The 24,991-nt window shown below is 37.4% G+C and overlaps 2 protein-coding genes and 1 long non-coding RNA gene across 4 annotated transcripts in view; 2 read left to right on the top strand and 1 right to left on the bottom strand.

Moving 5' to 3' along the window:
* RNF170 (ring finger protein 170) overlaps positions 1-22,940 on the top strand; it is a 25,919-nt gene extending 2,979 nt beyond the window's left edge. The window contains exons 3-7 of one of the 2 annotated variants that reach the window (XM_014536687.1): positions 2,506-2,581; positions 4,444-4,552; positions 9,019-9,092; positions 13,127-13,237; positions 22,611-22,940. In XM_014536687.1, coding sequence (XP_014392173.1) covers positions 2,506-2,581; positions 4,444-4,552; positions 9,019-9,092; positions 13,127-13,237; positions 22,611-22,733 — 493 coding nt within the window. In that variant the 3' untranslated portion in view covers positions 22,734-22,940. Of the gene's footprint in view, positions 1-2,505; positions 2,582-4,443; positions 4,553-9,018; positions 9,093-13,126; positions 13,238-18,726; positions 19,447-22,610 lie in introns of those variants that run through there. The other variant, XM_005856486.2, reaches the window with a different exon arrangement.
* On the bottom strand, positions 18,990-22,123 carry LOC106725452. Its single transcript, XR_001361344.1, has 2 exons — positions 20,605-22,123; positions 18,990-19,600 (listed from the first exon to the last, which is right to left on the bottom strand). It is a non-coding gene; the product is annotated as an uncharacterized LOC106725452 (long non-coding RNA).
* Positions 22,941-24,592: 1,652 nt separating the features above from the next.
* Positions 24,593-24,991, top strand: part of THAP1 (THAP domain containing, apoptosis associated protein 1) — a 5,831-nt gene continuing 5,432 nt past the window's right edge. Inside the window, exon 1 of the mRNA XM_005856488.2 lies at positions 24,593-24,924. Within this exon, the coding sequence (XP_005856550.1) occupies positions 24,854-24,924 (71 nt within the window). The 5' untranslated portion in view covers positions 24,593-24,853. The remainder of the gene's footprint in view (positions 24,925-24,991) is intronic.

The raw sequence follows: 24,991 nt of genomic DNA, 5'->3' as shown, positions 1-24,991 counted from the left end.
ACTAGAAGCCCGTTGCACGAAGATTCACGCAATAGGCCTTCCTTCCCCTGGCTGCTGGCACCGGTTTTCCTCCGGCACCTGGGACCCAGGCCTTTGGTCCGGCTGCAGCCAAGAAGCCAAGCCTCTTCAGTCTTCAGTCTTCACTCCGGCTGGAGCCTTCAGTCTTCGCTCTGTGCCTGTGTATGCAAATTAACTGCCATCTTTGTTGGGTTAATTTGCATAGTCACTCTGATTGGCTGGTGGGTGTAGCGGAGTGACACTAATTTGCATGTTTCTCTTTTATTAGTGTAAGTTAGTTTGCCTGTTTTTACTTAGGTAGACATGTTTGTGTAATTAAAATTAAGAATATATGAAAAGTTTAATTTCACAGAATAGTTTTCTATATTACAGTGGTTTTAAGTTTATACTGAATAGGTGTAATAAATGCATGCATTCACCAGTCATCTGGAGTAAACAAATGCACACGGTTGGGGCGTGGCTCAGTGCACGTCAGAACGGTGGCTAGTGTGCATTAAGACTGCTGCAGAAAGTCACCCAACCCGACAACAGAACTATGAGCGATGTAGTGTGATCACCTGCTAATTGTTTGCCAAACACTGTTTACCAGCGATGCTTCTTGGATTTAAATATGTAGACTATAGTTGTAGATATGTAATATTTATTTATGTCAGTGAAATTGCTAGTGTTTTTTCCAACATATGGCCCATTTGCTAAAATTTGTTTAAAAAGGGTAGGGGTAAGGGGGAGAGATAAACCAAGGGACTTGTATGCATGCATATAAGCCTAACCAATGGACACAGACACCAGGGGTGTGAGGGCATGAGTTGGGGGGTTAGGGGGGGCAATGAGGGGATAAGGACACATATGTAATACCTTAATCAATAGAGAAAAAAATTATTCAAAAATTACCAAAAAACCCCACAACAAAACCAGTGAATAACAACAACAACAACAATAACCTGTTAATTTAATTATAAGTAAATCTTGGTAAAATGCATTTTAAAATTAACAATGTGTTCATTTTCACATACTACATAAGGACCGGAAATTTTGTCCATTAAATCCAAAGTCTGTTAAATCAAGGTCCACATAATCAAGGGTTAACTGGAGTTCCATTACATTTAGACATTTGACTTTAAATTGTTTTTATGTCTTCTCTGAAATGATGGTTATGTTTAATCAGCTTTCTTTTCTAAAATTTGAAAATTTTTTTCAAACATTTTTATTGATTTCAGAGAGGAAGGGAGAGGGTGAGGTAGAAACATCAGTGATGAGAGAGAATCATTGATTGGCTGCCTTCTGCACGCCCCCTATTAAGGATTGAGCCCGTAACCCAGGCATGTGCCCTTGACCGAAATCGAACCCAGGACCCTTCAGTCCGCAGGCTGATGCTCTGTTCACTGAGCCAAACCAGCTAGGGCTAAAATTTGAATTTTTTTTACTAAAAATTGAATAATCATAGGATGGATTTCTTTAATTTTCCTTATCCCATTGGAATATTAGTTTAGAATTCTTATTGCTGTTGGATATTGGTTCACCCAGAGAGTAAAGGCTCCTCTATAGAGTAACACCAGGATTGTGTGGACTTAAAATATTGCTGTTAAAGAGGTTTTAGTTTAGGAAAAACTTTTACAGTCAAATGAAATTAAGCCATAATTCAGATATGAATCTTGACCCCCAACCTGCTAACCTAAGTACTTTTAATTTTCAATACTTACTTGTCTTATCCCATCCTAGTATATCAGTCACTATTGTATTGCCTTTGAGTATCCAGTTTAATTTTTAATGTTAAGATATTAGTGGTATGTTAGCTTTTGGCATTTCTACATTATATAATTTTAGTTGTTTAGTTGTTTTTTAATATTATTTGTATTGGTTTCAGAGAGGAAGGGAGAGGGAGAGAGAGATAGAAACATCAATGATGACAGAGAATCATTGATCAGCTGCCTCCTGCATGCTTCGCACTGGAGATCGAGCCCGCAACCTGGGCACATGCCCTGCAGGGGAATCAAACCTGGGACCTCCTGGTTCATAGGTGGGCACTCAACTACTGAGCCATGTTGGCCGGGCTATAATTTTAGTTTTTGATTTCTCTGTCCCCCACCTCACCATAGGTTAAAAAGTTGGGAGAAGGACTTTGTTAGATATGGGAAAGTGTTCAAATGCATAATAATATATAGATTTATATAGCTGCTTATTTTGAAGGAATTGTACAAAAGAATTAAATGTGTTCATTGTTCTTTTATTATTTGTAAGTCTGTGATTACATTAAATCCAAGGTACTAGGTCTCTGAATTTCATCATTTGCCAGTTAAACCTGAAATGGGCCAATAATCAGTGATCTCAGAATAGCCTGGAGTGTTCAGTCCTGGAAGTGGAGTACAGTTGTCCACTATCATTTACGTTTTAGTTACCAGTATTCTGGATCAAAAATTAGACCCATAAAGAAAACTGATTCATCTGACAGTATTTTATATTCAAAGTTTATTGTATTTTATTCAACAGAAATGCACATCAAAACATTCACCCAGAAAACCAAGAACTAATAAGGGTGCTTCGGGAACAACTTCAAACAGAACAGGTACTGTTTATGTAAATATGTGCATTTATGCAAGAAGTAGACGTTATAACACCCTTTGTTTATGATATTGTGATGAAGTATTAATAAATTACTTTTTGGAAACATAGGCTTCTTCCTGCTTTAAGACCTTAAATGATTCTATTGATTGTATAGTTTCAGATTAGGCAAACGACTAGTATTAATCTATTCAGGTGTTTTCATATTTTTTTAACTTGCTTTAAAAGACAGCAGTTTTCCTTTTACTTACTTGTGAGGAAAGAATCACTGTTTAATTGGCTTTAGCGAAATGTAGTGTAAAAACTATTCTTTCTAACATAAATTTCTCAAAGACCTACAAAGAAATGACTATAAAGAGTGGCTTTTTTTCTTTTTCTTCAGCAGTCAAAGTTAAGAAAACTAGGTAGGCAAAATAAGAAAACTTTTCTCATCTGCCCTGTCTTTGTTTCTAACCAGATGAACTCTCTGTGATCCAAAAATGTAACATATTTTATGAAGGCTGGATTAAGTAGGATATTATACACCTTCATGCTGAGATAGCTCACATCAAAAAACAAAATTTAAAAATTGATTTCCTACCCACCACGCAAACTTTAATTCCAAAGAGGGTTTTATTGATTATCCATTCACCAAATATTTATTGACAATCCACTATATGCCACACAGTGTTCTAGGAATTGGGAATTCAATTCTGAACTAAACACACAAGAATCCTGCTTCTTAGAACTTAAATTAATTGATGCAAAAATAGTTTAAGCATGTTAGTAGTACTCTATTCCAGAGCTGTTGTTATCAGTAATTCATGCCGGGATAGTGTTTAGTAAGTCACAAAATGATTTCACATAGTATTCTTATTTAATCTTCAAACATAAGAAAGGCAACATTTATTCTCATTTAACATATTAGATCACTAACATTTCCTTAAATTCACACTAGGGTTACATGACTAGATCTAGATATACAGGAGTCCCAGACTGAGGGGGATCTTCCAGGTGTTTTATTTTTTTTTACTACTGTCCTAGGCATGTACCTCATACCTTCCATAGCTTGATTAGAATAGTTAGAATAAAGCTAGTGACTTATCCTATACTGTGCTGTCCTACATTGTAGGCACTAGCCACACATGGCTATTTAATTTTACATTAACTAATATTAATTAAAAATTCACTACTTTAGTCACATTAGCCATATTTCAAGTACTCAATAGCCATTTGTAGCAAGTGGTTACCATACTGGACAGCACAAATAAATTTCTGTTATTGCATAAAGTTCTGTTGGACAGGACTGGTAACTGGTTTTTCATCAATTAATTCCCAAAGAATAATAAGAGAAAAGGTAGGGGGGAAAACATTAAGTGCTGTATGTTTTTCTTTTTTTCACCATTAAAAATGACATAAAAGACTATAACTTCAAGGTGTGACCTTGGCTAAATTAATTAAGTAGCTAAACACTGGTCAGGAATGTATGAATGAAAAAAATATTAAAAATGAAAAAAAGCTAATACTTTGGAAACAGTTTGACATTTCTTATCCTTCATTTATGGGTTAGCTCAGCCTTGTGTTACTCATTCTAAGGGAGTAAAAGAGAAACTCCTGAGTTATCCTAGGTTTTTATTTTTAAATTGTGTTCAGGAAAGAAGGTAGAGACCATGCTGTTTATAAATAAAACAACAATATTTATAACTTTAAATATTTCTTCAGCAAAGTTAAGAAAATAATTAACTTGATTAAACCTTAAACTATTGCAAATCTCAAATTTGATGAGGACTACCCAGTATTGGCTATATTCTTAAGTGTAGTTGAACATAAGGATAGCTTTGAAAAGCCTGTGTTTCATGTATAAATGTATACACATTTTCTCACCAGGATGCACCTGCTGCTGCTCGACAGCAGTTTTACACTGATATGTACTGTCCAGTCTGTTTACATCAAGCCTCCTTCCCTGTGGAAACAAACTGTGGACATCTCTTTTGTGGTAAGCAAACAGTGCTGTACTTGGTAATAGTGACTCTTTGGACCAAGACTCATATGTGGATTGCTCCAGGTATCCTGCCCTACTTATCAGCCACTTTTACTTAGTGTCTCTGCGTTCAAAGATGGAAAAAACTAGTTATTCAACTTCTCAATAAACAGAAATATGTTTCTTTGAATAGTAATTTAGGCATATCAATACCAGGATGGATTGACTGACTAATTGTTCATCACTTTTTAGGGTTTCATTTATTATCCATCTTTCCCAAGGCAGGACGGTTCTTCTCTCAAGGACCCTGCCCAAGACCTTCTCTTAGCTCTACTATTTTTTACTCTGAGTCAATACAGTCAGTTCTTAGCCTCTTTTTTTTTTAAATATAAATTTGTTTTTTATTTAAGGGAGATTTCAATAAAAAAATATTCATTTAAGGGAGATTCAATTTTTAAAAAAATATATATTTTATTGAATTTTTACAGAGAGGAAAGGAGAGGGATAGAGAGTTAGAAACATCAATGAGAGAGAAACATCGATCAGCTGCCTCCTGCACACCCCCTACTGGGGATGTGACCGCAACCAAGGTACATGCCCTTGACCAGAATCCAACTTGGGACCCTTCAGTCCCCAGGCCGATGCACTGTCCACTGAGCCAAACCGGTTAGGGCCTTAGCCTCTCTTTCTTGACCTCAAGAGGTTTGGTGATGGAGAATGAGAAACCTAGAGCATGTAGTGGGACAAAAAGGCAATGTTGATTTCACACTTACTTAGTATCAGTAAGAGGTGCTTTCTACCCTCCAGAAAGATATCATAGAGAAGAATGAGATGCCATATAGTCATTGCTTGTTATGGTCATATGAGGTTGGGGAGAGTCAGTTATTACATGATAGTTAACATATTTCAGTTCACCTAACCCCACAAAACCAAGGCTCAGAGGTGTTAAGAAATTTTACAAAGGGTAAATCTAGCTGCTAAGGGACAGAGGTAGTTTTAAATGTACATCTAACTTCAAACTCTAGCTCAATTCTACTCTGATTGGTGGCTTATACAACTACTCTCTACTTAAGATTTATCCGATTTTTCATTGTAGTAATTCTTTGTTTGAACAGCTATATTCAAGATAGGATTCTAATTGCTCCCAAAATGCACACAATTTCCATATAAAGACTAATTTAAAATGTAGCATACAATGACCTTATAAATTACTTTTGTTTAAGATTCATTATATAGAATTCTTAGGTATATAGTGTTACTGTTTATGTTGTTGGGGATGACATACGTATTTGAAATCCATACCAGGTACTGCGGGATTTTCTGTACCTGGTGCTAATTTAGTAAGTACTAACCAACCCCATTATTGCCTCATCCAGTAATTCCAACTTCTTTTCTAAGGTTTTTGCCTAAGCAGCTAACAAATTATAATTATCTGTTGGAAATGCTAATGAGGAGCAAAATAATGAAAGATCAGATAGGGAGAATTAAATGGCCATCAGAGAAAGCAGATACTTCCCCCTACTCTCAAATCTCTGGTAGATATTCCTAATCAGTTGGACACTTTTTCTGAGTCTGGATATGGACTCCACCATCCTCTAACACAGTACTCCAGGCAAGTGTTAGGAATCACTGAGGTTTGGCAGGCAAGGTGAACTCTGTTTGCCAATCCAGGCTTAAGTAATTCATTGAGTGGATAACCCAGTCAATTGAAAGATGGCTGTATTGTGTTCTTGGTTTTACCTTTGGGTCTGAGGTAATAGGGTAGATTGCCTCTGATATCTTGCTCTACTTGTTAGACACTTTTATTTACTGTCTGTAAGTTCAAAGGTGAAGAAAACTAGTTATTCTACTTCTCAATAAACAGAAATGTGTTTCTTTGAATAGTGTAGTTCAAGTATACTGATACCATCAAGAGCACTTTAGCTTAGTTCCTATATATGGAACTAGTTCTGTCCCTTTACGGGGAGTTAGAAATGATGCAGCAGCAGATTTTACCTTACTTGCCATTGTAGCCATCATTATTTTATTTAATTCTCCAGCAGTCTTATGAGGTCTTATTCCCATTTTACAAATAAACTAATTTAGAGAGATTGTGACCCAGATTAAAATAATTGAGTCATCTCTCCCACATCCTATTTAGGTGGATCTCTCTTCTTAAAGAAGGGGAAAGTTGAGAAAAAGGAAACACATCAAGCATGTCATAGCAGATGTGTATGAACTGAAGTGTTTAATTTACTGGACCGTAGTTTCTCAGTACAGGCAAGTGGCTGTTATATAATTTGCAAAATAAGGACACCTACACCTCAATTTGTGGAAAAGAGATGTGGGATTAAATAAGTTCAGCCCGGGCCAGGGTGGTTGGAGCATTGTCCTGTGCACCAAAGGGTGGAGGGTTTGATTCTTGGTCAGGGCACATGCCAGGGTGGCGGATTCCACCCCACCCCACCCCGTTGGGATACATGTGGGAGGTGGCTGATTGATGTTTCTTTTTCACGTTGATGTTTCTCTCTCCCTTTCTCTCTAAAATAAATAAAAAAATGAAAAAAACATAAGCTCATGTGTCAAAACACATTGAACTTTTTGAGTTAGAAGGAGGAGATAAATCTAAGGCATTATTACAAATGGTAGTAATAATACTAACAGATTTATAATAAGTTTTGCTTTAATATAGTTTCGATATGAAGTTAGATTGCTCAAAGTACTTAATATTATCTAACACAATACTCTCGAGAGTAGGGGGAAAATATCAGATAAAAGATTGGTTAGCTTTTAAATTCATCTTTAAATTGTCAAACCAGTTTTTCCCCACAGTCACTGGAATGTCCAATTTGTACAGCTTTTGCTTAGCCCAGTGGTTTGCTCACCCTTCTCTTCTTCCATCCATTTCTTCTTCTGGTGATTGCTCTTGCTATTCATAAAACCTGAAGCGTCCTCCCTCCTGATTTTGGCCCGTCTAAATTTTTGCTATCCTACAAAGTTCAAGTCTTTCTCCTTTGCAGGTTACTCTCTAGCACAGTGATGGCGAACCTATGACACGCATGTCAGAGGTGACACGTGAACTCATTTTTTTGGTTGATTTTTCTTTGTTAAATGGCATTTAAATATATAAAATAAACATCAAAAATATAAGTCTTTGTTTTACTATGGTTGCAAATATCAAAAAATTTCTATATGTGACACAGCACCAGAGTTAAGTTAGGGTTTTTCAAAATGCTGACACTCCGAGCTCAAAAGGTTCGCCATCCCTGCTCTAGCACATCCCAGAAAGTTCTCCCTCTCTGTACTCCTTTTGTACTTAAAATTAATATTACACAGTTCAATATTTACATACCCTCTGATTGAATTAACTGTGTCACCTTGGTCTCCTCACTTTGATTGCCATTGCTTCTTCTAAATTCTGGACATTCATTTGATCTGGAAGAATTAGAATAAGGAGCACAGGAGGCTAAGCTATGTTGCCAAGGCAAGAGTAAGAATACAGAGAAAACCCTGGAGGGAGGAGGGAGACATGAAGCACTTAGTTCAGATTCACAGTGGAACCTGGATGGTCTGAGAAACAGGTGTCCTGCAGAAAGGAAAATGAATCAGACCCTTAAACATCAGAAAATATTTAAAAATATTTCTTCTTCATTGTTACTGGTCTAAAATTTAGTGCTTCTGCTTTCTGAGGTCTTCTCTTGGACTGTGCCTTGCTGTTTTGCTGCCCACAAACACCTTCAAGGAAAAAAATCAAACTCATCCAGTACAAAGGTGGATTCAATTACTAAACTGGATTATAAACTTTATTAGGGCAGAGAGCATGTAATCTGTATAATTTTGTTCCTTTTTCACACTACTTAATTACTGTTATTAATACTTAAGTAACTTGGCTTTCAAAACTCATAAAAAAGTAAGAATTGTGTTTTTGTAACATACTAGTATATATGAAATTTTGAACAGAAAATTTAAGCTGATTTTTTTGGTGTAATTTATACAATGATGTTTAATCATTGTTTTATTTACATAGGAAATGCAATATTTTCTAATAAGCCTCAAAGCATTGAAGCAATTAATGCATGCTTGCTTTTGTCTAAAAATATCTATATCTTAACTGGTATTTTAAATAAAAATGTTTTTTAGCCCGGCCGGCATGGCTCAGTGGTTGAGCATCGACCTATGAACCAGGAGGTCTCGGTTTGATTCCCGGTCAAGGGCACATGCCCGGGTTGTGGGCTCGGTCCCCAGTGGGGGGCATGCAGGAGGCAGCTGATCAGTGATTCCTTCTCATTGTTGATGTTTCTATCTCTCTCTCCCTCTCCCTTCCTCTCTGAAATGAATAAAAATATACTTTAAAAAATGTTTTTTAATAGCTGGGAATTGTTATTAGATTTGAATTTGCCTGAAGAGATGTTGAATGAAGGAAAAAAAAAATTTAAAATAAGATGACACTGTTCAAATATTTTAGGTATTTCAAACATCACTATTAATTTTTCCCCCCTTAGGTACCTGCATTATTGCATACTGGAGATACGGTTCTTGGCTTGGGGCAATCAGCTGTCCAATTTGTAGGCAAACGGTAATGTTTGTATCCAGAAAGCATCATTAATGCTAGTTCATTTTGTAAATCTTTGTAGTTTCTGTATCTGAATTCTGAATTATTTTGATATTTTTAGAATTTCCTTTATCCAAAGCTTCTATGATGTTATTCCATTATTTCTATGTTTTTAAGACACCTCAAAAAAAGGTAATCCCTTTGAAATTCTTCAGTTGTAGGAAAAACAAATGGTAAGTGCCTAGAAAGTCTTTGATGTAATACCAGCAAAGTAATAGCTGAACTAGCTAATCAGGCTTAAGCAAACATCTCTCATATTTCTTATGGAAAAAAAATGGTATTTCCTTTTTAACTTATTTTTAATCTGTCCTTCTCCAGTAAGGGTCCAGATAGCTTTAAATAATGAATAATTTTTTAACTGTTTTTTTTTTTGAAACATAACCACATTGAATTATCCAGAACAGATTTGACTGTTAGAGTTAGTCTAGAAGCTACCTCAGGAGGGAGGCAGTAAGTTTTCATAAACATGTATTGAAGACTGAAATGTCAGCACAGATGGGATTGCCAGATTTTCTCTGTTTCTTTGACAAACTGGGAAAAGCAGTATACTGAAAATTCTGAGAAACTGAAGTTCTTAGTTTCTTTTAATTAGTAAATATAGCAAAATAGTCCTGAGACAGAGACGCATCGAACAGACAGACTACAGCGGGAAGCCCGAGGAGGGTTGGGGGGGATGGGGGCAGTAAGAGATCAACCAAAGGACTTGTATGTATGCATATAAGCATAACCAGTGGACAGACACTAGCGGGGTTAGGGCATGTGCTGGGGGGTTGGGGTGGCCCATGAGAGGTCAATGGGAAAAGGAGACATATGTAATACTATATGTAATACTTTAAACAATAAAGAATTTTAAAAAAAGATACGCAAAAAAAGCTTATCTAATCATAAAAAAATATATAGCAAAATAGGACATTCTCTCAGTTGTATATAGTTTTTCATAATTTCCTTTTTATTTTATTTTTCATTTAAAATAAAAATATACACCTTTCTTATAATGAGTTATGAATATGTAAAAAGACAGCATCTCCCTAGGAAGTCTTCTAGGATGTAAAATAAAGTCCTAAAAAGGATAGTTTCCAAGTAAAGATGTCAAATTAGATATATATATTTACTTTTGCTCCCTCTTATAACCCCACTAAAACAACAGTAAAGGATATATTTTTTAATATATATTTTTTTATGTTTAGAGAGAGAGGAAAGGAGAGGGAGAGAGATAGAAACATCAGTCGGGTGCCTCCTGCATGCCCCCACCAGGGATCAAGCCTGCAACCTGGGTATGTGCCCTGACCGGGAATTGAATTGGCACCTCTTATTTCATAGGTTCACACTCAACCACTGAGCCACACTCGCCAGGTGTAAAGGATGTTATATAAAGACACAAACCCACAGAGACCAAAAAATAAAACAAAATGATATGAGAGGTGACGATTTTTCAAAAATTCTTTGTAAAATATGACAGACATACAGAAAAACCACTCTAAACAAAGAAGTACAGCTCATTGAATTGTCACAAAGCAACTCTTGAGTCATCATCACTCAGGTGAAGAAACAGAAATTGGCCAACCGCCCCAGAAGCCTCCTCATGACACCTCCCAAATCTTCACCCCTTCTTCCTCTCCCAAAGGCAACTTCTGTTTCACTTTTATCATAAGCATTTCCTTGATTTTCTTGGTTTTATTATCATAGCATACATCTCTAAGATTATTTAGTTTTATCTGATTTTTGGAGTTTAAGTAAAACCATATGGTATACATGTTACACACGCGCGCTCGCGTATATATAGGGGGGTGGCAAAAGTAGATTTACAGTTGTTCATATGGAAAATAATACAATAATTTAAAAATAATAATACAAGAATAAACTCAGTGTCTCACATACTCACAACTGTAAACCTTTTGCCCACTCCTGTATACCTTTCAGCCTTTGTTCTAACTCTACTTCTCTCCATTACTGCCTTCATCTTTGGTGTAGGGGGAGGTTCAGGGCTTTCTTTTCTTTCCTTCTTCCTTCTACATTCCCAAATTCTGTCTCTTTCACATTTGACTCTTTATCATATGGTCAGGTGGAAAATCTTTTGGTGGTTTTTTTTTTTTTATACTGCCTCTCTGGATGATTTTATATCTGACGCAAAGCAATCAACACTGAAACTTATTTGCACTATCACCTTTCATCATCTTTAACTATCTGCCAGCCACACTGAGACCAGGCCCTAGGTCCTGTGTTAAAGAATTAGTTCCACCACCCGCAGCTTTTCGCAGGGTATATAGAAATTATCAGGTGGTATCCTTTGGCCCACCCATAAATTGGCTAGAGGCTAGAAAGATGGAGATAAAGTTGTTTCAATATAATAGCTTTTGGATTTCTAACTATAGAGTAATTCATCCTGGAGGCAAGACAGGTGGCAGATACCTGCTTCACTTCCTGTTTCCCTGGAAATAATAACGCATAGGCTGATGCCTCTGGCTAGAACACACTCACCACTTCCCTCCGTGAACGCATACACTAACACACGCATGGTCCTACCTGTGTTTCAAGGGCTAGCTTAAGTTTCAAGATCTCTGGACACTGCAGGGAGAAGTTCTTACTTTCTCGAGCACCATTATAACACCTACCACAGTGCCTTAGAATAGGCTGTTGAACAGGTCTGCCTCCCCTTCTATCTTGGGGATTGTGATCACCAATGGGCAAGGCCATGTCTTCATTTTTTTTTTAATATATCAAGCACTTAGCACAGTGCCCACAATAAGGTGCTCAATTAATATTTATTTAAAGAATGCACTTGACAAATTCGTGAAGAGATAACAGTACGTGCTCTTCCTTGTACTGCCTGCTGTTAGTCACTCCTTTGTTCAGCTGTTGGAGAGTATGTGGGTACTGGGAAGCCCAGGTTTTACAGCTGAACAGAGGAAGGACAGAAACAACAGCTGGCCTTGGCCAGTGTGGCTCGGGTGGAGCATCATCCCGTACCCTGAAAGGTTGTGGGTTCAATTCCCAGTTGGGGCACATACCCAGGTTGCAATTCGGTCCCTGGTTGGGGCACATATGAGAGGCAACAGGTCGATGTTTTTTTCTCTTTCCCTTCCTCTCTCTGAAGAAAAATAAACAACCAACAACAGCTAGATGATTCAAACCTAAATCTGTCATTGTGCAACAACCATTTCTATCGGGGTTTTCAAGGTCTACATCAGGGGTCCTCAAACTTTTTAAACAGGGGGCCAGTTCACTGTCCCTCAGACCGTTGGAGGGCCGGACTATAGTTTAAAAAAAAAACTATGAACAAATTCCTATGCACACTACACATATCTTATTTTGAAGTAAAAAAACAAAACGGAAACAAATACAATATTTGTATTTGCATGTGGCCCGCGGGCCGTAGTTTGAGGACCCCTGGTCTACATCTTCAGATTACCCAAATGTGGTCCTGGGATATTTGTGTATCCTCACCTCTACCATGAAGGAAAATGGGTTAAATGTACTATGTTATATAACAGTATCAAGAAGGAACTTTTTTTATTGTAGCAGGGCTAGGTGTTTGAGAACGTCCTTGCACTAAGTTAATCCTTGTATTATGGTTGGTAATATTCAAATACCAGTGAGGATAAGGAGTCATGATTTTAATCAAAGAAGAGATCCCCTGTTTTTCTCTCTCCAAGTGATATATATATTTTACGTCACTTTGCTCCTGAATGTTTTCTCATCATTCTTACATCTTCAACTGTAGAGAACTACTGACTTTTTTCCGAGTCTGGGCTGGAAAATATTAGAACCCGTGTTTGGATAAGGTGCCCATTTTATTTTATAGATGTTCAAATTAATTTTGCACTGGATTTTATAGTAGGCAGTGATCTTACTTTCCTCCCCTGTGTTGCCTTTATTAAAGGAAATGAGTGAAATATAAATTCAAAAGTTTCTCTCATTTTACTGAATAACACAAAATGAAAAAAAAATACACACGAATGCTGCAGAAAGGTATAACTTTTTTTTCTGTAATATTATAGGTAACTTTATTGCTACCAGTATTTGGTGAAAATGACCAGTCTCAGGAAGTTGTATCATTGCTTCAAGATATTAGTGATTATAACCGGAGATTCTCAGGGCAGCCCAGATCTGTAAGTAACATTATAGCAGGTACAAAGTTAGAGGGAACAAAGTGAAAGTATAATGATACTTCTCTTTTGTAAAGTGAGCTTTACCAACAAATATTCTTTGACTATGAAAAACCTCATTGTTTACGTGTGTTGGGTAAAGTTTTTGCTTTAATCAGTGTTGTCATTCATTGAGTTACAGCTTTCCCAAGAACTACAGTGTTTCTATCTTAAAAAAAAAAAAAGGCATTGTAAAAGCCTTTTATGAAAGAGATACCTGCAAAAAAGCAATAGGGAAAATTGGAGGGAGATGTAAAATTATCAACTCCTCTATGATTCTAAAATAGGGTTTGTTTTATGAGAAAATTACAACTGAGAACTGCTGGAGACAGTTTTACACTTGTGTTTTACTCAAGTTATTTACCCTAGCCCCTGTTTGAAATGTTCCTTTAAGTAACCCTCTGTGTTATCTTAGCTATTCAAGAACATTCTACTTTTAAATAACATTAATTCTACAGTTGACCCCTCCCCTTAAAAAAGGCATTTGATAGATTAAAAATTGTCATGTTTTATTGTCTCATTCAAGTTTTCTCAAAATCTAACAGAAATCTAGAAGTGTATGTATGACTGAATATGTATTTCAAAAACCAGAATATACTAAGTACAAATGTAATGCATATATGGAACACACAGACCTCTCCTCCGAGCTCTAGACTTTGTATATCAACTGCTTAGCTTATATCTCCACTTGGATGTTCCATAGGCCTCTCAAACTTAACATGTATAATATTGAACTGATTCCCTCCCTAACTCAGTTAACTCTTTTCTCAATCTTACTGAGCTCCCCCTCCCCTCAATCCCCTCATCTGATCTGTAAATAAGTCATACCATTTCTTGTCTTTTGGGGGACTCCTGTCATTTTTACTTTATAAAAATGTCGTGTCTCTGGCTATTATATTAGTCAAAGTCACCATCATCTCTTGCTTAGGACAGTTACCGTGGCCTCTTCACGTTGATGTTTTTCTCTGCGTAGCAGCCCAAGTAATGTTTTTAAAACATAAGTAAGGCCATGATGCTTTTGTATTTTAAAATTTGCAGTTTTTTGGCCTGGCTGGTGTGACTCAGTGGTTGAGCATTGGCCCATCAACCAAAAGGTCACGGTTTGATTCCTGGTCAGGGCACATGCCCAGGTTTTGGACTCAATCTCCAGTAGGCAGTGTGTAGGAGACAGCCAATCAGTTTTTCTCTCTCATCGATGTTTCTCTCTATCCTTCTCCCTTCCTCTTTCTAAAATCAATGTATTTTTTTTAAAACCTTGCCGTTTTTTGTAATAATGTTCCATCCAACTCCTTACTGTGGCTTCCAAGGCTCTGCATGACTTGGTTCCTCCTTCACTCCCTAACCTCTTGTGTCACCCTCCCCATCCCTCACCATACTTAACTACACTGGCCTCCTTTCAGCTCTCAGAATAGCTCCAAGTCCCTCCACATTAAAGCCTTCACATGTGCCATTTCCTGTTTGGGATGATTGTCCCTCTGCTCTTCTCATGGATGACTTCTCATCTTTCAGGTAGCTGTTAAATAGGCTGAGGCTTTCCATGACAACTAAGGTATTCTCTATTATTGCCCTCTGTACATTCCCTTCATAGCATCCGTCACAAAGGGCACTCAAGACTTGTTCCTTGTCTTTCTCTCCGTAGACTAAAAGCATCATGAGAGCAACGACTGGGTTTATTTACTCAGTACTATATTCTCACTGTGAAATTCAGTGTCTGGGATACAATAGGCCCTTAATGTTTATTGAGAAAATTAATGAATTATCCTTAAATTAAGAATTGATACACTACTCCTAGCCAGGAATATAAGCTATTGCTCTGACCGGGTGGCTGAGTTAGTTGGAGCATCATCCTGTATATCAAAAGGTTGTGGGTTTAATCCCTGGTCAGGGGCGTGTATGGGAGGCAGCTGATCGATGTTTGTCTCTCACATTGATGTTCCTCTGTCTCTTTCCCTCTCCCTTCTTCTGTAAAATCAATAAAAACATATCCTTGGGTGAGGATTAAACAAACAAACAAAAAAACATGAGCTATTAAAATGCTTTAGTGATAAACAACTAGTGCTCTTGTACTCCCTTGCTCATATTCCTTATTCTGTAATGTCATGTCTATTTAAAGGTATACAGTTTCATCTGTTGTGGATGATAATGGGTAAATATTAGATGTTGAACCAACAAGAAAAACAATCCAATCATTCTTGTCCTCCTTAGTTACTTGGGAGCCTCTTCTGCTATTTTTAAAAAATACATTTTTATTGATTTCAGAGAGGAAGGAAGAGGGAGAGAGAGATAGAAACATCAGTGATGGAGAATCATTATTGATCAGTTGCCTCCTGCACTCCCCACACTGGGGGTTGAGCCCACAATCTGGGCATGTGCCCTGACTGGGAATATAACCTTGACCTTCTGGTTCATAGGTTGACACTCAACCACTGAGCCACACCAGCTGGCCCTCTTCTGCTATTTTCCATCCAGCACTTTAACATATCCTTCAGTGACACCTGTAGGATGATTCTTTGAGAAATCAATGTTTCAAATTCAAGAACTACCACTGGACTTTAAAAAAATCATTTTAAGATATTCATATTTTTAAGTGTGAAACATACCATTGCTCAATTCTTATTTTTTGTGTGTCAGGTATGTATTTAATGAGTAAGAGAGTTTGGTATGTGATGAAATTACAATTTAATAAAGACATTTAGCTCTTACTTTGATATTACCTCATTCAAAGTTGGAGTAAGATTGTGATTAATATACAAACATTTCTTAGTAACTCATTTCATATTTCTTGTCTAATTAGATTTTATATAAATGATGCCATATGAGCAGTGAAAAATAGCTGTGATAACAGAAAAGTATTTGTTAGAATATTTAAAGTAATTTACCATAGATCTTGTAAAAACTGAATAGGTGTTTTACTTTAAATATTGATTTCTTCCATAGAGAATAGAATAGAAAATTAACATAGGAAGTGATTCTAAAAAGACCATTTTTGTTCTTTTGTGACCAGTTTTCCAAAAGGATTTACAAGATTTCCTTTATCTGGTGTTTTTTTGAAACTTTTTTCTGCCTTGGCCAGTGTTGCTAAGTGGTTAGAGTGTCAGCCTGCATACCAAAAGGTCACGGGTTCTTCCCAGTCAGGGGCACGTACCTGGGTTGCAGGTTCAATCCCTGGCCCCATTGAGGTGTGTTGCAGGAGGCAACCAATAGATGTGTGATGTTTCTCTCTCTCTCTCCCCGCCTCCCAACCTCCTTCCCACTATTTCTAAAAATCAATGGAAAAATATTCTGGGATAAGGATTAACATAGAATAAAATAAGACTGTTTTCTCATCACTTACTCAGTTATTCCTATTTTTGTCTCTATCTCCCTCTCAATTTATTTGACACTTGTTAAACAAAATTTATACAATAGAGTTGGACTTATGACATTTATACAGATTGTTAAAAATAGCAGCTGAACTGTGGGCAGTGGAATGACCACAGGAAGTGATTTCCTTCCTCTGGTCAGTTTCTCTTGCATCTGCCAACCCCTGGATAATAAGATAATGAAAGAAGTTGAAGAGTCATGGTAGGTCATTAATACATAGGACCTTACTGGTAGATCATATAGTCAATTAATAACTACACAAAACAACTGAGAAGTTTGGAGTCAGAGAATAAACTGGCTTGCTAAAGGTCATACAAGTACAGGGTGGGGTAAAAGTAGGTTTACAATTATTTGTATGGAAAATACAGTAATTAATAAATAAGAATTATATTTTGTGCACCCACAACTGTAAACCTACTTTTGCTCTACACTGTAGATATTGGGACTATCTTTTAAAAGCTTTATTTAGAAGTAATTTACACGCCAGAAGTGAGCCTGTTTTAAAGTATATAATGCAATGACTTATAGTATATTTAGGGTAAATATAATCTAATTACCACTATGATATAATTTTAGAATATTTCATTCTCTGAAAAGCTTTAATATTCTCTTACCATTATCCTCAACCCTTCCCCTCTCCCAGTCCTTGGAAACCACTCATCTATTTTCTGTCTCTATAGATTTTCTATTCTGGGTGTCTCATCATTTTATTTGAATGAGATCATACAATATATGGCCATTTGTCTCTGGCTTATTTCACTTGGCATGTTTTCAAGGTGCATCCATACTGTAACATATCTCAGTACTTCATTGCTTTTTCATGTTTTTTTTTATTTTTCAATTACAGTTGACATATAATATTATATTAATTTCAGGTGTACAACATAGTGATTATACATTTATATAATTTACAAAGTAATCACCCCAGTCGGTCTAGTACCCATCTGCCATCATATACTTATTAGAATATTATTGACTATATTCCCTATGTTAGTACTCCATTGCTTTTTATGGCCGAATAACATGTCACATTTTGTTTATCCATTCGTGAGTTGATGGACACTGGAATTGTTGCCATTTTTGTCTATTATGAATTATGCTTCCATTAGCTTGTCTACCAGTTTTTGTGTAGATGTGTTTTCATTTTTATTGAGTATATGCCTCGTTGTGCAGTTGCTGAATATTATAACTGTTGAACATCTTGAGGAACTGCCAAACTGTCTCCTAAGGGGCTCTGCATTCCCACCAACAGTGTATGAGGGTTCCAGTTTTCCACATCTTAAACATTTATGTCATTTATTAAATTTCAGCTGTGAAAATTTTGCTCATTTATGTAAAAACCTAGTGTCTGATGTGTATTTCTGTACATATTTAGAAACTTAATCGTTTTCAGAAAGGTGGGGCTTGGTATTCCAAAAATCTTTGTAGCAATTAGTGATTCACTTAACCTCAAGCTAAGCAGAATAAACATCCTAAGAAGGGATCACTTTCATTGCTATTCTTAGACTGTCAAAGCCATTAACTTCGTGTGTCTTTAATGGGTAATATATATTGTTTGGCAGTTTATGAAGGTCATTTATATACAGTATCTCTTTTAGTTCTTGAAAGTCCTCATGGTACATAAATACTGAATTAGTTGATGACCTATCTCTAGTAGGTTAAACAAGTTTCCCAAAGGTCATCGGCTAATAAAAGTGATTGACTTTGAATTCAAACCCAGATCTGTCTCACTTTAAAGCTGAGACTTGACCTCAAGCCTCAGACTCTAATCTAATACAGTCCTTTCTTCGTTTAGTTTACTAATTCATATTAGAGATAACTGAAGTTTTACCTTATTATGTCCTATATTTTAAGTTTGTTGACATTTTAGTTGCTTTTTAATTATCTGCAAGGCCTATTTTATAGGAACCTAGCAATCAAATAACTATTTTTAAATAAAATGATAACTAGAAAATATGATGTTCAATCAGTATGTGAAACTCAATAGTTCATGTTAACTGAGTTTGTCTGCACTTTGTAGGAAAATTATATTATTTGTAAGTCTGACACATTAGATGCCAAATCATAATATTTGTTCTTCCTCCTACCAGATTATGGAAAGAATTATGGATCTACCCACTTTACTGAGACATGCATTCAGGGAAATGTTTTCAGTCGGGGGCCTTTTCTGGATGTTCCGTATCAGGATAATACTTTGTTTAATGGGAGCTTTTTTCTATCTTATATCACCTCTAGATTTTGTACCTGAAGCCTTGTTTGGAATTTTAGGCTTTTTAGATGATTTCTTTGTCATCTTTTTGTTGCTTATCTACATCTCTATTATGTATCGAGAAGTGATAACACAGAGACTAAACAGGTGAAAAAAGAGTTTACTAAAATATGAGCTAATGTGTAAAATCAAACAAAAGGACTGACCCATGGCAGTGTAATGCATTTGAATAGTATCTTACAAACTTAAAACCACTGTATGACAAACATTTGATTATCATTTGGCAAATAACTAGCAACGTATGACTGGAATTTTTACATGTTGCAGGTTCTAATATTAGGGTTAGCATTATAATAATTTACAGCTGTATCTTGATTGTGTTGTCTATTAACTCTCTGGAAAAAAAAACATGGAATTATATAAAAAGGGATGCTTTTTTTTTATATCTTCTTCTTTCCCCCCAAATTACTCAGATTAATTGGATATATAGTAAGATATTGTTAAATGTATACTTTATCCAATTTTTCCTTCTCAGTGAGTACCTATATGATAATATATTGCAATGAGATGCATCTAAATATTTTTATTACAATAAAATATTGCACAATATTGGGCAAAAGTCAGTGTTTCTTTTAGTACTAAGTTTTATACATTTGGAGCAGTTCTGCTTTTCCATTCTAAGTCTTTGTTATCAGTTGAAAGTGAACGAAAACTTGAACTTTATAATCAGGTTTCACATTCTGGTTTCCAGAATTCTAGAAGAATTAACAAGATATAAGACATTTATCTCTAGTCAGCACACTTAGTTCTCAGTTATGGCACTTACACAGGAGTTTGGTCCTTTTATAGGAACAGTGTATCAAAGGAACTTGTAAAGGGATTGTTTTTTCAGGAACCTGGGTGGTACTGTAAACGCATCATAGTTTGATGCATTTCTGAGGGAAGTGGTTCTTCATGGCTTGAGCTTTAAAGACCTTAGGAGGGTAGACCTTAAATCTGACAAATTACTGGGAGCTACATAACAGAATGGACAAATTTGGTTAGTTTTCTCTTGACAGAAAACTTGCAATACTGACTCTAGATGGCAGCAGATAGCCCAAATTCATCAAGTCTTAGGAAGAATGCGCAAATGTCCAAGGTGGTTCAATAGGAAAGTTATCTTGGTTTATTTAATGGCTACAGCATAAGTATCAAACGCTCTCTTCTGCAGTTTTCCGTTTGAGGAGAACCAAAACCGCAAGTATTATGAAATCCTCGCTCCCTCAGCTGGCACTGCTCATTAGCAAACTGGACAGCAGAGTGGAGCTGATGCCCAGGGGTGTTAGCTCTGTCCCCTGCAGTCACCGACAGTCATACTGTCCATTCAGGTATCAGTGAGCCTCACCGTGTATAGATAGGCCAAAAAAAATCTGTCACAGTGTCCCAAATTAATCTGATTGCCATTAACTAATAAGATTCTGAGTAAAATATCAATAATAGTGTTTTCTAATTTGGGCCTAGGACAAAACTATTGCTTGGCAGAGGGAAAAATAATAATGCTTAAATACAGCACATAATAATTTAAGCAATTTCTCATATACTTTTCTTTTCATCCTTAAGACAGCATGTGAATAAGGCAGGGCATTGTCTTCCTTTTTATAGGTGAAATCCCTATTACAGATGACAGGTTTTTTCGTCTGAAGCCATGCACAAATAAGTGAACTGGTATTAGACTCCCTGGGACTCCTGCATGGGCTCAGATAAACGTGAGGGTTATTACCAAGGGGTGGAGCTGGAGCGAACCTGGGGTCATCGGGAGTCTCTTGGAATACACTGGAGTAGGATAGCTTAGGTGCTCCTAAGAGAAAAAGTGCAGAAAGATGACGTATCAAGACTTCATGAATCATAATTTTATACTTCCAAATCAAATGTCTAATTGGGAGGCATACATCACAGAAAAACATTTCAGCTGCAGGTACCAACTTGAAAAACTAATGAGAAGGAATTTTTTACACCAGACTGGAAATGCATTTCCTACCAATTACAGATTTGATGTGGGCTATATAACAACATCATTTTTTTAAAGGATTTCATTTTCTGTGCATATTATAAGACTTTCCTGGTAGAGGTAACATATAAAAACACTATATGATCTGAAATCTTATTAAATTGAAAGGGAAACGTGGACATCTCAGAATTTTGAACTGCTTATTATGTCATCTGTATTGATCACTGATAATAAATGTAGGTGATATCTGAGAAAATATTTAAAGCAAGTAGAGTCAATCAGTGTTTTAAACATAGTAACACTTCTATAATTCAGAGTGAGGTCATATAAATCAAAGCAACAATTTGATTTTTTGGGAACAACAATATTGTAACTTGCACAAAAATACGGCCCAACCCCAGGAGCAGGTAACCTGGGTAGGTCTGTGGAAACAAGACTGAGAAACAACTGTCTTCACTGCCCACTAGCACAGTGGTTTCAGCTCCCAGCGTCTGAAAGCAACGGGGAAAGAAAGGACCGTGCTGGTCCCTGTGGCTGTGCAGACACCTACCTCACAGAGTTGTTACAGGGGATTGACGGTTTGGTTCACACTTTGTGATTTCAGAATTTGTAAAAGCAATACATCTAAAATTTAAAAGCAGCTGGTATTTTCCTGTTTCTTTGATAGTTTGCTTTAACATTCAGAACTCCTGAAATAGCATTCAATATAATGTTCGCAATGACTTTTTTATTAATGGACATCCAATACCTCATCACATTTCTAATGAATTTTCCTTAGATGTTTTTAAATTTTAAAAGTAGGAGTGTTTTTGTTTTTGAGGAAAATTGCTTAATCTGGGTAAATCTATATTAATTCTGGACGAGAAGGGTGGAATTGAAATTAGAGATTAGGCTTGTATCCTGATTCCCCACCCTTGAGTGTATATTTGATAACTGAAATGATCTTTTCTGAGTCTGTGCCCTTATGTCTGCATAACACTCATTCCATTCCCTTCTCCCTGAAACCATAAATGTACTCCCGGCTCTTCTGTTTTGCTAAATAGCAACCCATAAACCTGGGACTGGGTCAGAATAGGAAAGGGCACTCAAGGTTGAAGGCCCTAAGACTTGTCTCCCAGGACCAGGCTGGTAGGCTTTAAGGGCTGCTGGTAATCACAGAGATAAATACAATCATTGAGCTTCTGTTGTTCCGTCAGAACCAGACCATTTTCATGGCGTCAGTATTTGTTTTAAGCATCGAGTCCTTGACTGCAAGCAAATTTGAGATGTTATCAGGCACTGTCATCTTCATCCATCCATACCCTCTGATGGTCCCATATCCCAGAGCGGTACAGGAGAGGATTAAACACTGTCCGAAAACACAGAGCATGTTTGGATATTCTCCTTCATTCTTCATCGGACTAGTGGTATTCAGCTACAGGCCTTTTGAGGGAAATGTAATATGGGATGTAGGAGAGGGCTAAGGGCCAAAGATGTTTTAAACTCATTGGTATCTAATAGATTTTAATGAAAAAAAAAACACAAAAATTTTAAAAACTATTTAAAGATATAATATTCAGATCAAGACATCCACCCCTCTAATTAGTCTTAGGGAAAACCTATAATTTATATCTACATGACAATCTTGTTTCACTAATCCTAGAATATTAGAGATGTAAGGGTCCTTACAAATTGGCTAGTGTTTGTACTTTCTCTGTGAAAATCAAATGAAAGCTATGGACAGCTCCCCAGAAAAATGCGTATATACACATGTATGTATACTTTTTATTCCTTTTCAGGGGACTCAAGACCTGAACATTGTGGATTCTAAATTAAGAATTCTTCATTTAGTCCTACAGCCTTACTCCATAGATGAAGATAAGGAGGCCCAGAGAGAGAATGAATGCAAAGGTATTTTCTAAAATACAAATGGTTTATAGGAAAAAACCACAGCTGGACAGAAATTAAAATCTAAACTGTTAGATATCAGTGAGTTTAAAAACATCTTGAGCCCTCTCCTATGTCAAAACAAGTGGCTTATTTTTCTTCAGTTTATCAAACACGATAAAGTTTATCCTAGAATAACTGTAACAAAACTTACTCTTTAAATGTCAATGTATTATTTCTTTTCCTTACCTTAAAAAGTATTTTAATAGTAAATGCATTAAACTTTGAAAGCATCAAACTTCTAACTACCTCTCTTCAGTTTATCCCTATTATCTTTCCCTCAAATGATCATATAAAACATATATTCACTTTGGCCAAATGAGCATATAAATATATCATTCTCCTAAAAAGGCAGTTTTGATGAGAGAGAATCATCGACCAGCTGCCTCCTGCACATCTCCTACTGGGGGTGTGCCCGCAACCAACGTACATGCCCTTGACCGGAATCGAACCCGGGACCCTTCAGTCCGCAGGTCGACGCTCTATCCACTGAGCCAAACCGGTTTCGGCCATATATTCACTGTTTAAGCATTTATTGAAGGGGCCAAATGAGCATATAAATATATCATTCTCCTAAAAAGGGCAGTTTTGCCCTGATGGGTTTGGCTCAGTGGATAGAGCATCAGCCTGCGGACTGGAGGGTCCTGGGTTCGATTCCCGCCAAAGGCATGTACCCTGGTTTCAGGCGCATCCCCAGTGGGGAGTGTGCAGGAGGCAGCTGAATCGATGTTTCTCTCTCATCAATGCTTCTAACTCTCTATCCCTCTCTTTCTCCCTTTCTCTCTGTAAAAAGTCAAAATATTTTTTTTTTAAAAAGGGCAGTGTTGCATATCTTATCTCTATCCCTCTCTTTCTCCCTTCCTCTCTGTAAAAAGTCAAAATATTTTTTTTTTAAAAAAAGGGCAGTGTTGCATATCTGTGGCCCTTGTTGGCTTACAGTGGTTCTCGACCTTCTGGCCCTTTAAATACAGTTCCTCATGTTGTGACCCAACCATAAAATTATTTTCGTTGCTACTTCATAACTGTAATGTTGCTACTATTATGAATTGTAATGTAAATATCTGATATGCAGGATGGTCTTAGGCGACCCCTGTGAAAGGGTCGTTCAACCGCCAAAGGGGTCGCGACCCATAGGTTGAGAACCGCTGGAAAAGCTGTTTTACTAAAGTAGAACATCAAACATTTTAGAAATCATAAAGGTCACTGATTACCATAAAGTGAGCAGTTTGACCATCACTTCAGTCAACAGGCACATTACCGCGGTCCCACCAGCCGCCCTTCACTGCCTCTCCGCAAAAGTAACCTCTTCTGACCTCCGTTTTGCCTACTTTTTTATTCCTTTACAAAAAATAGAATCACGTAGTATATTTTGTCTGACTTTTGTAAGAACCTTCCATAGTGATGGGCCCCAGCTTCTTTACTTTGGTTGCTATGTGGTATTCCATCGTATACCACCGTTTATACATTCAACTATTAATGGGAACTGGGGTTTCTACAAACCATGATCAGTGGCCGCCCTTGTAAAGAAATCGGCGCCATAACCCAGCGACCTCAGCTTTACACCAGTCCTCCCTTAAACCTGCAGACCCCACAGACCGCACGGCTCCCCACGCTAACCCGCCCGATGAACCAGCCCGAGAAAAGCAGGAGACGCGGAGCCCGATCCTACAGTTCCGCTCCGCTCCCCTCCCCGCCTCTTGCGAGCACTTCCTTTCTCCCTTCCGGAAGGTCGCAGGCCCGCCCACTTCCGCAACGCTGAGCCCGCCGCCGCCTCAACCAATGGCCTGCTTCCCAGGGAGCGTTACTTCTGACCTCAAAGCTAATCGGAAAGCGCAGGACGAACTCCTCGCGAGAGCTTAGGTTGAAGCTGCCTCCGCCATCTTGGAGATGGGAGACGGGGGATGGTTGTGGTCCTTCTGCTAATGCAAACAACAAAACGGGCACATTAGGCGCCCCAGACGGAGGCGATCACCACTGTGACTGTTGGCCAAAGCTACAGGAGAAGCGAGAGTGTCAAAGCCGAGAGCAGCGACATTGGTAGCCGCTTCACCTGCCTGCTGGGGCGGCAGAAGTGAGACGGCTGAGGACTGGAAGGATGGTGCAGTCCTGCTCCGCCTACGGCTGCAAGAACCGGTATCATAAGGATAAGCCTGTTTCTTTTCACAAGTAAGTACCCCTTCGCCTCCGCTCGGGCTGGGGGCGCACGGCCGATTAGGCTCGGGGGCGGGGCCAG

This window comes from Myotis brandtii, unplaced genomic scaffold, assembly GCF_000412655.1.
Source record: "Myotis brandtii unplaced genomic scaffold, ASM41265v1 scaffold103, whole genome shotgun sequence".
In the NCBI taxonomy this organism is placed as follows: Eukaryota; Metazoa; Chordata; class Mammalia; order Chiroptera; family Vespertilionidae; genus Myotis; species Myotis brandtii.
The sequence above is the reverse complement of the archived record's forward strand: the minus strand, read 5'-3'. Positions and strand labels throughout refer to the sequence as shown.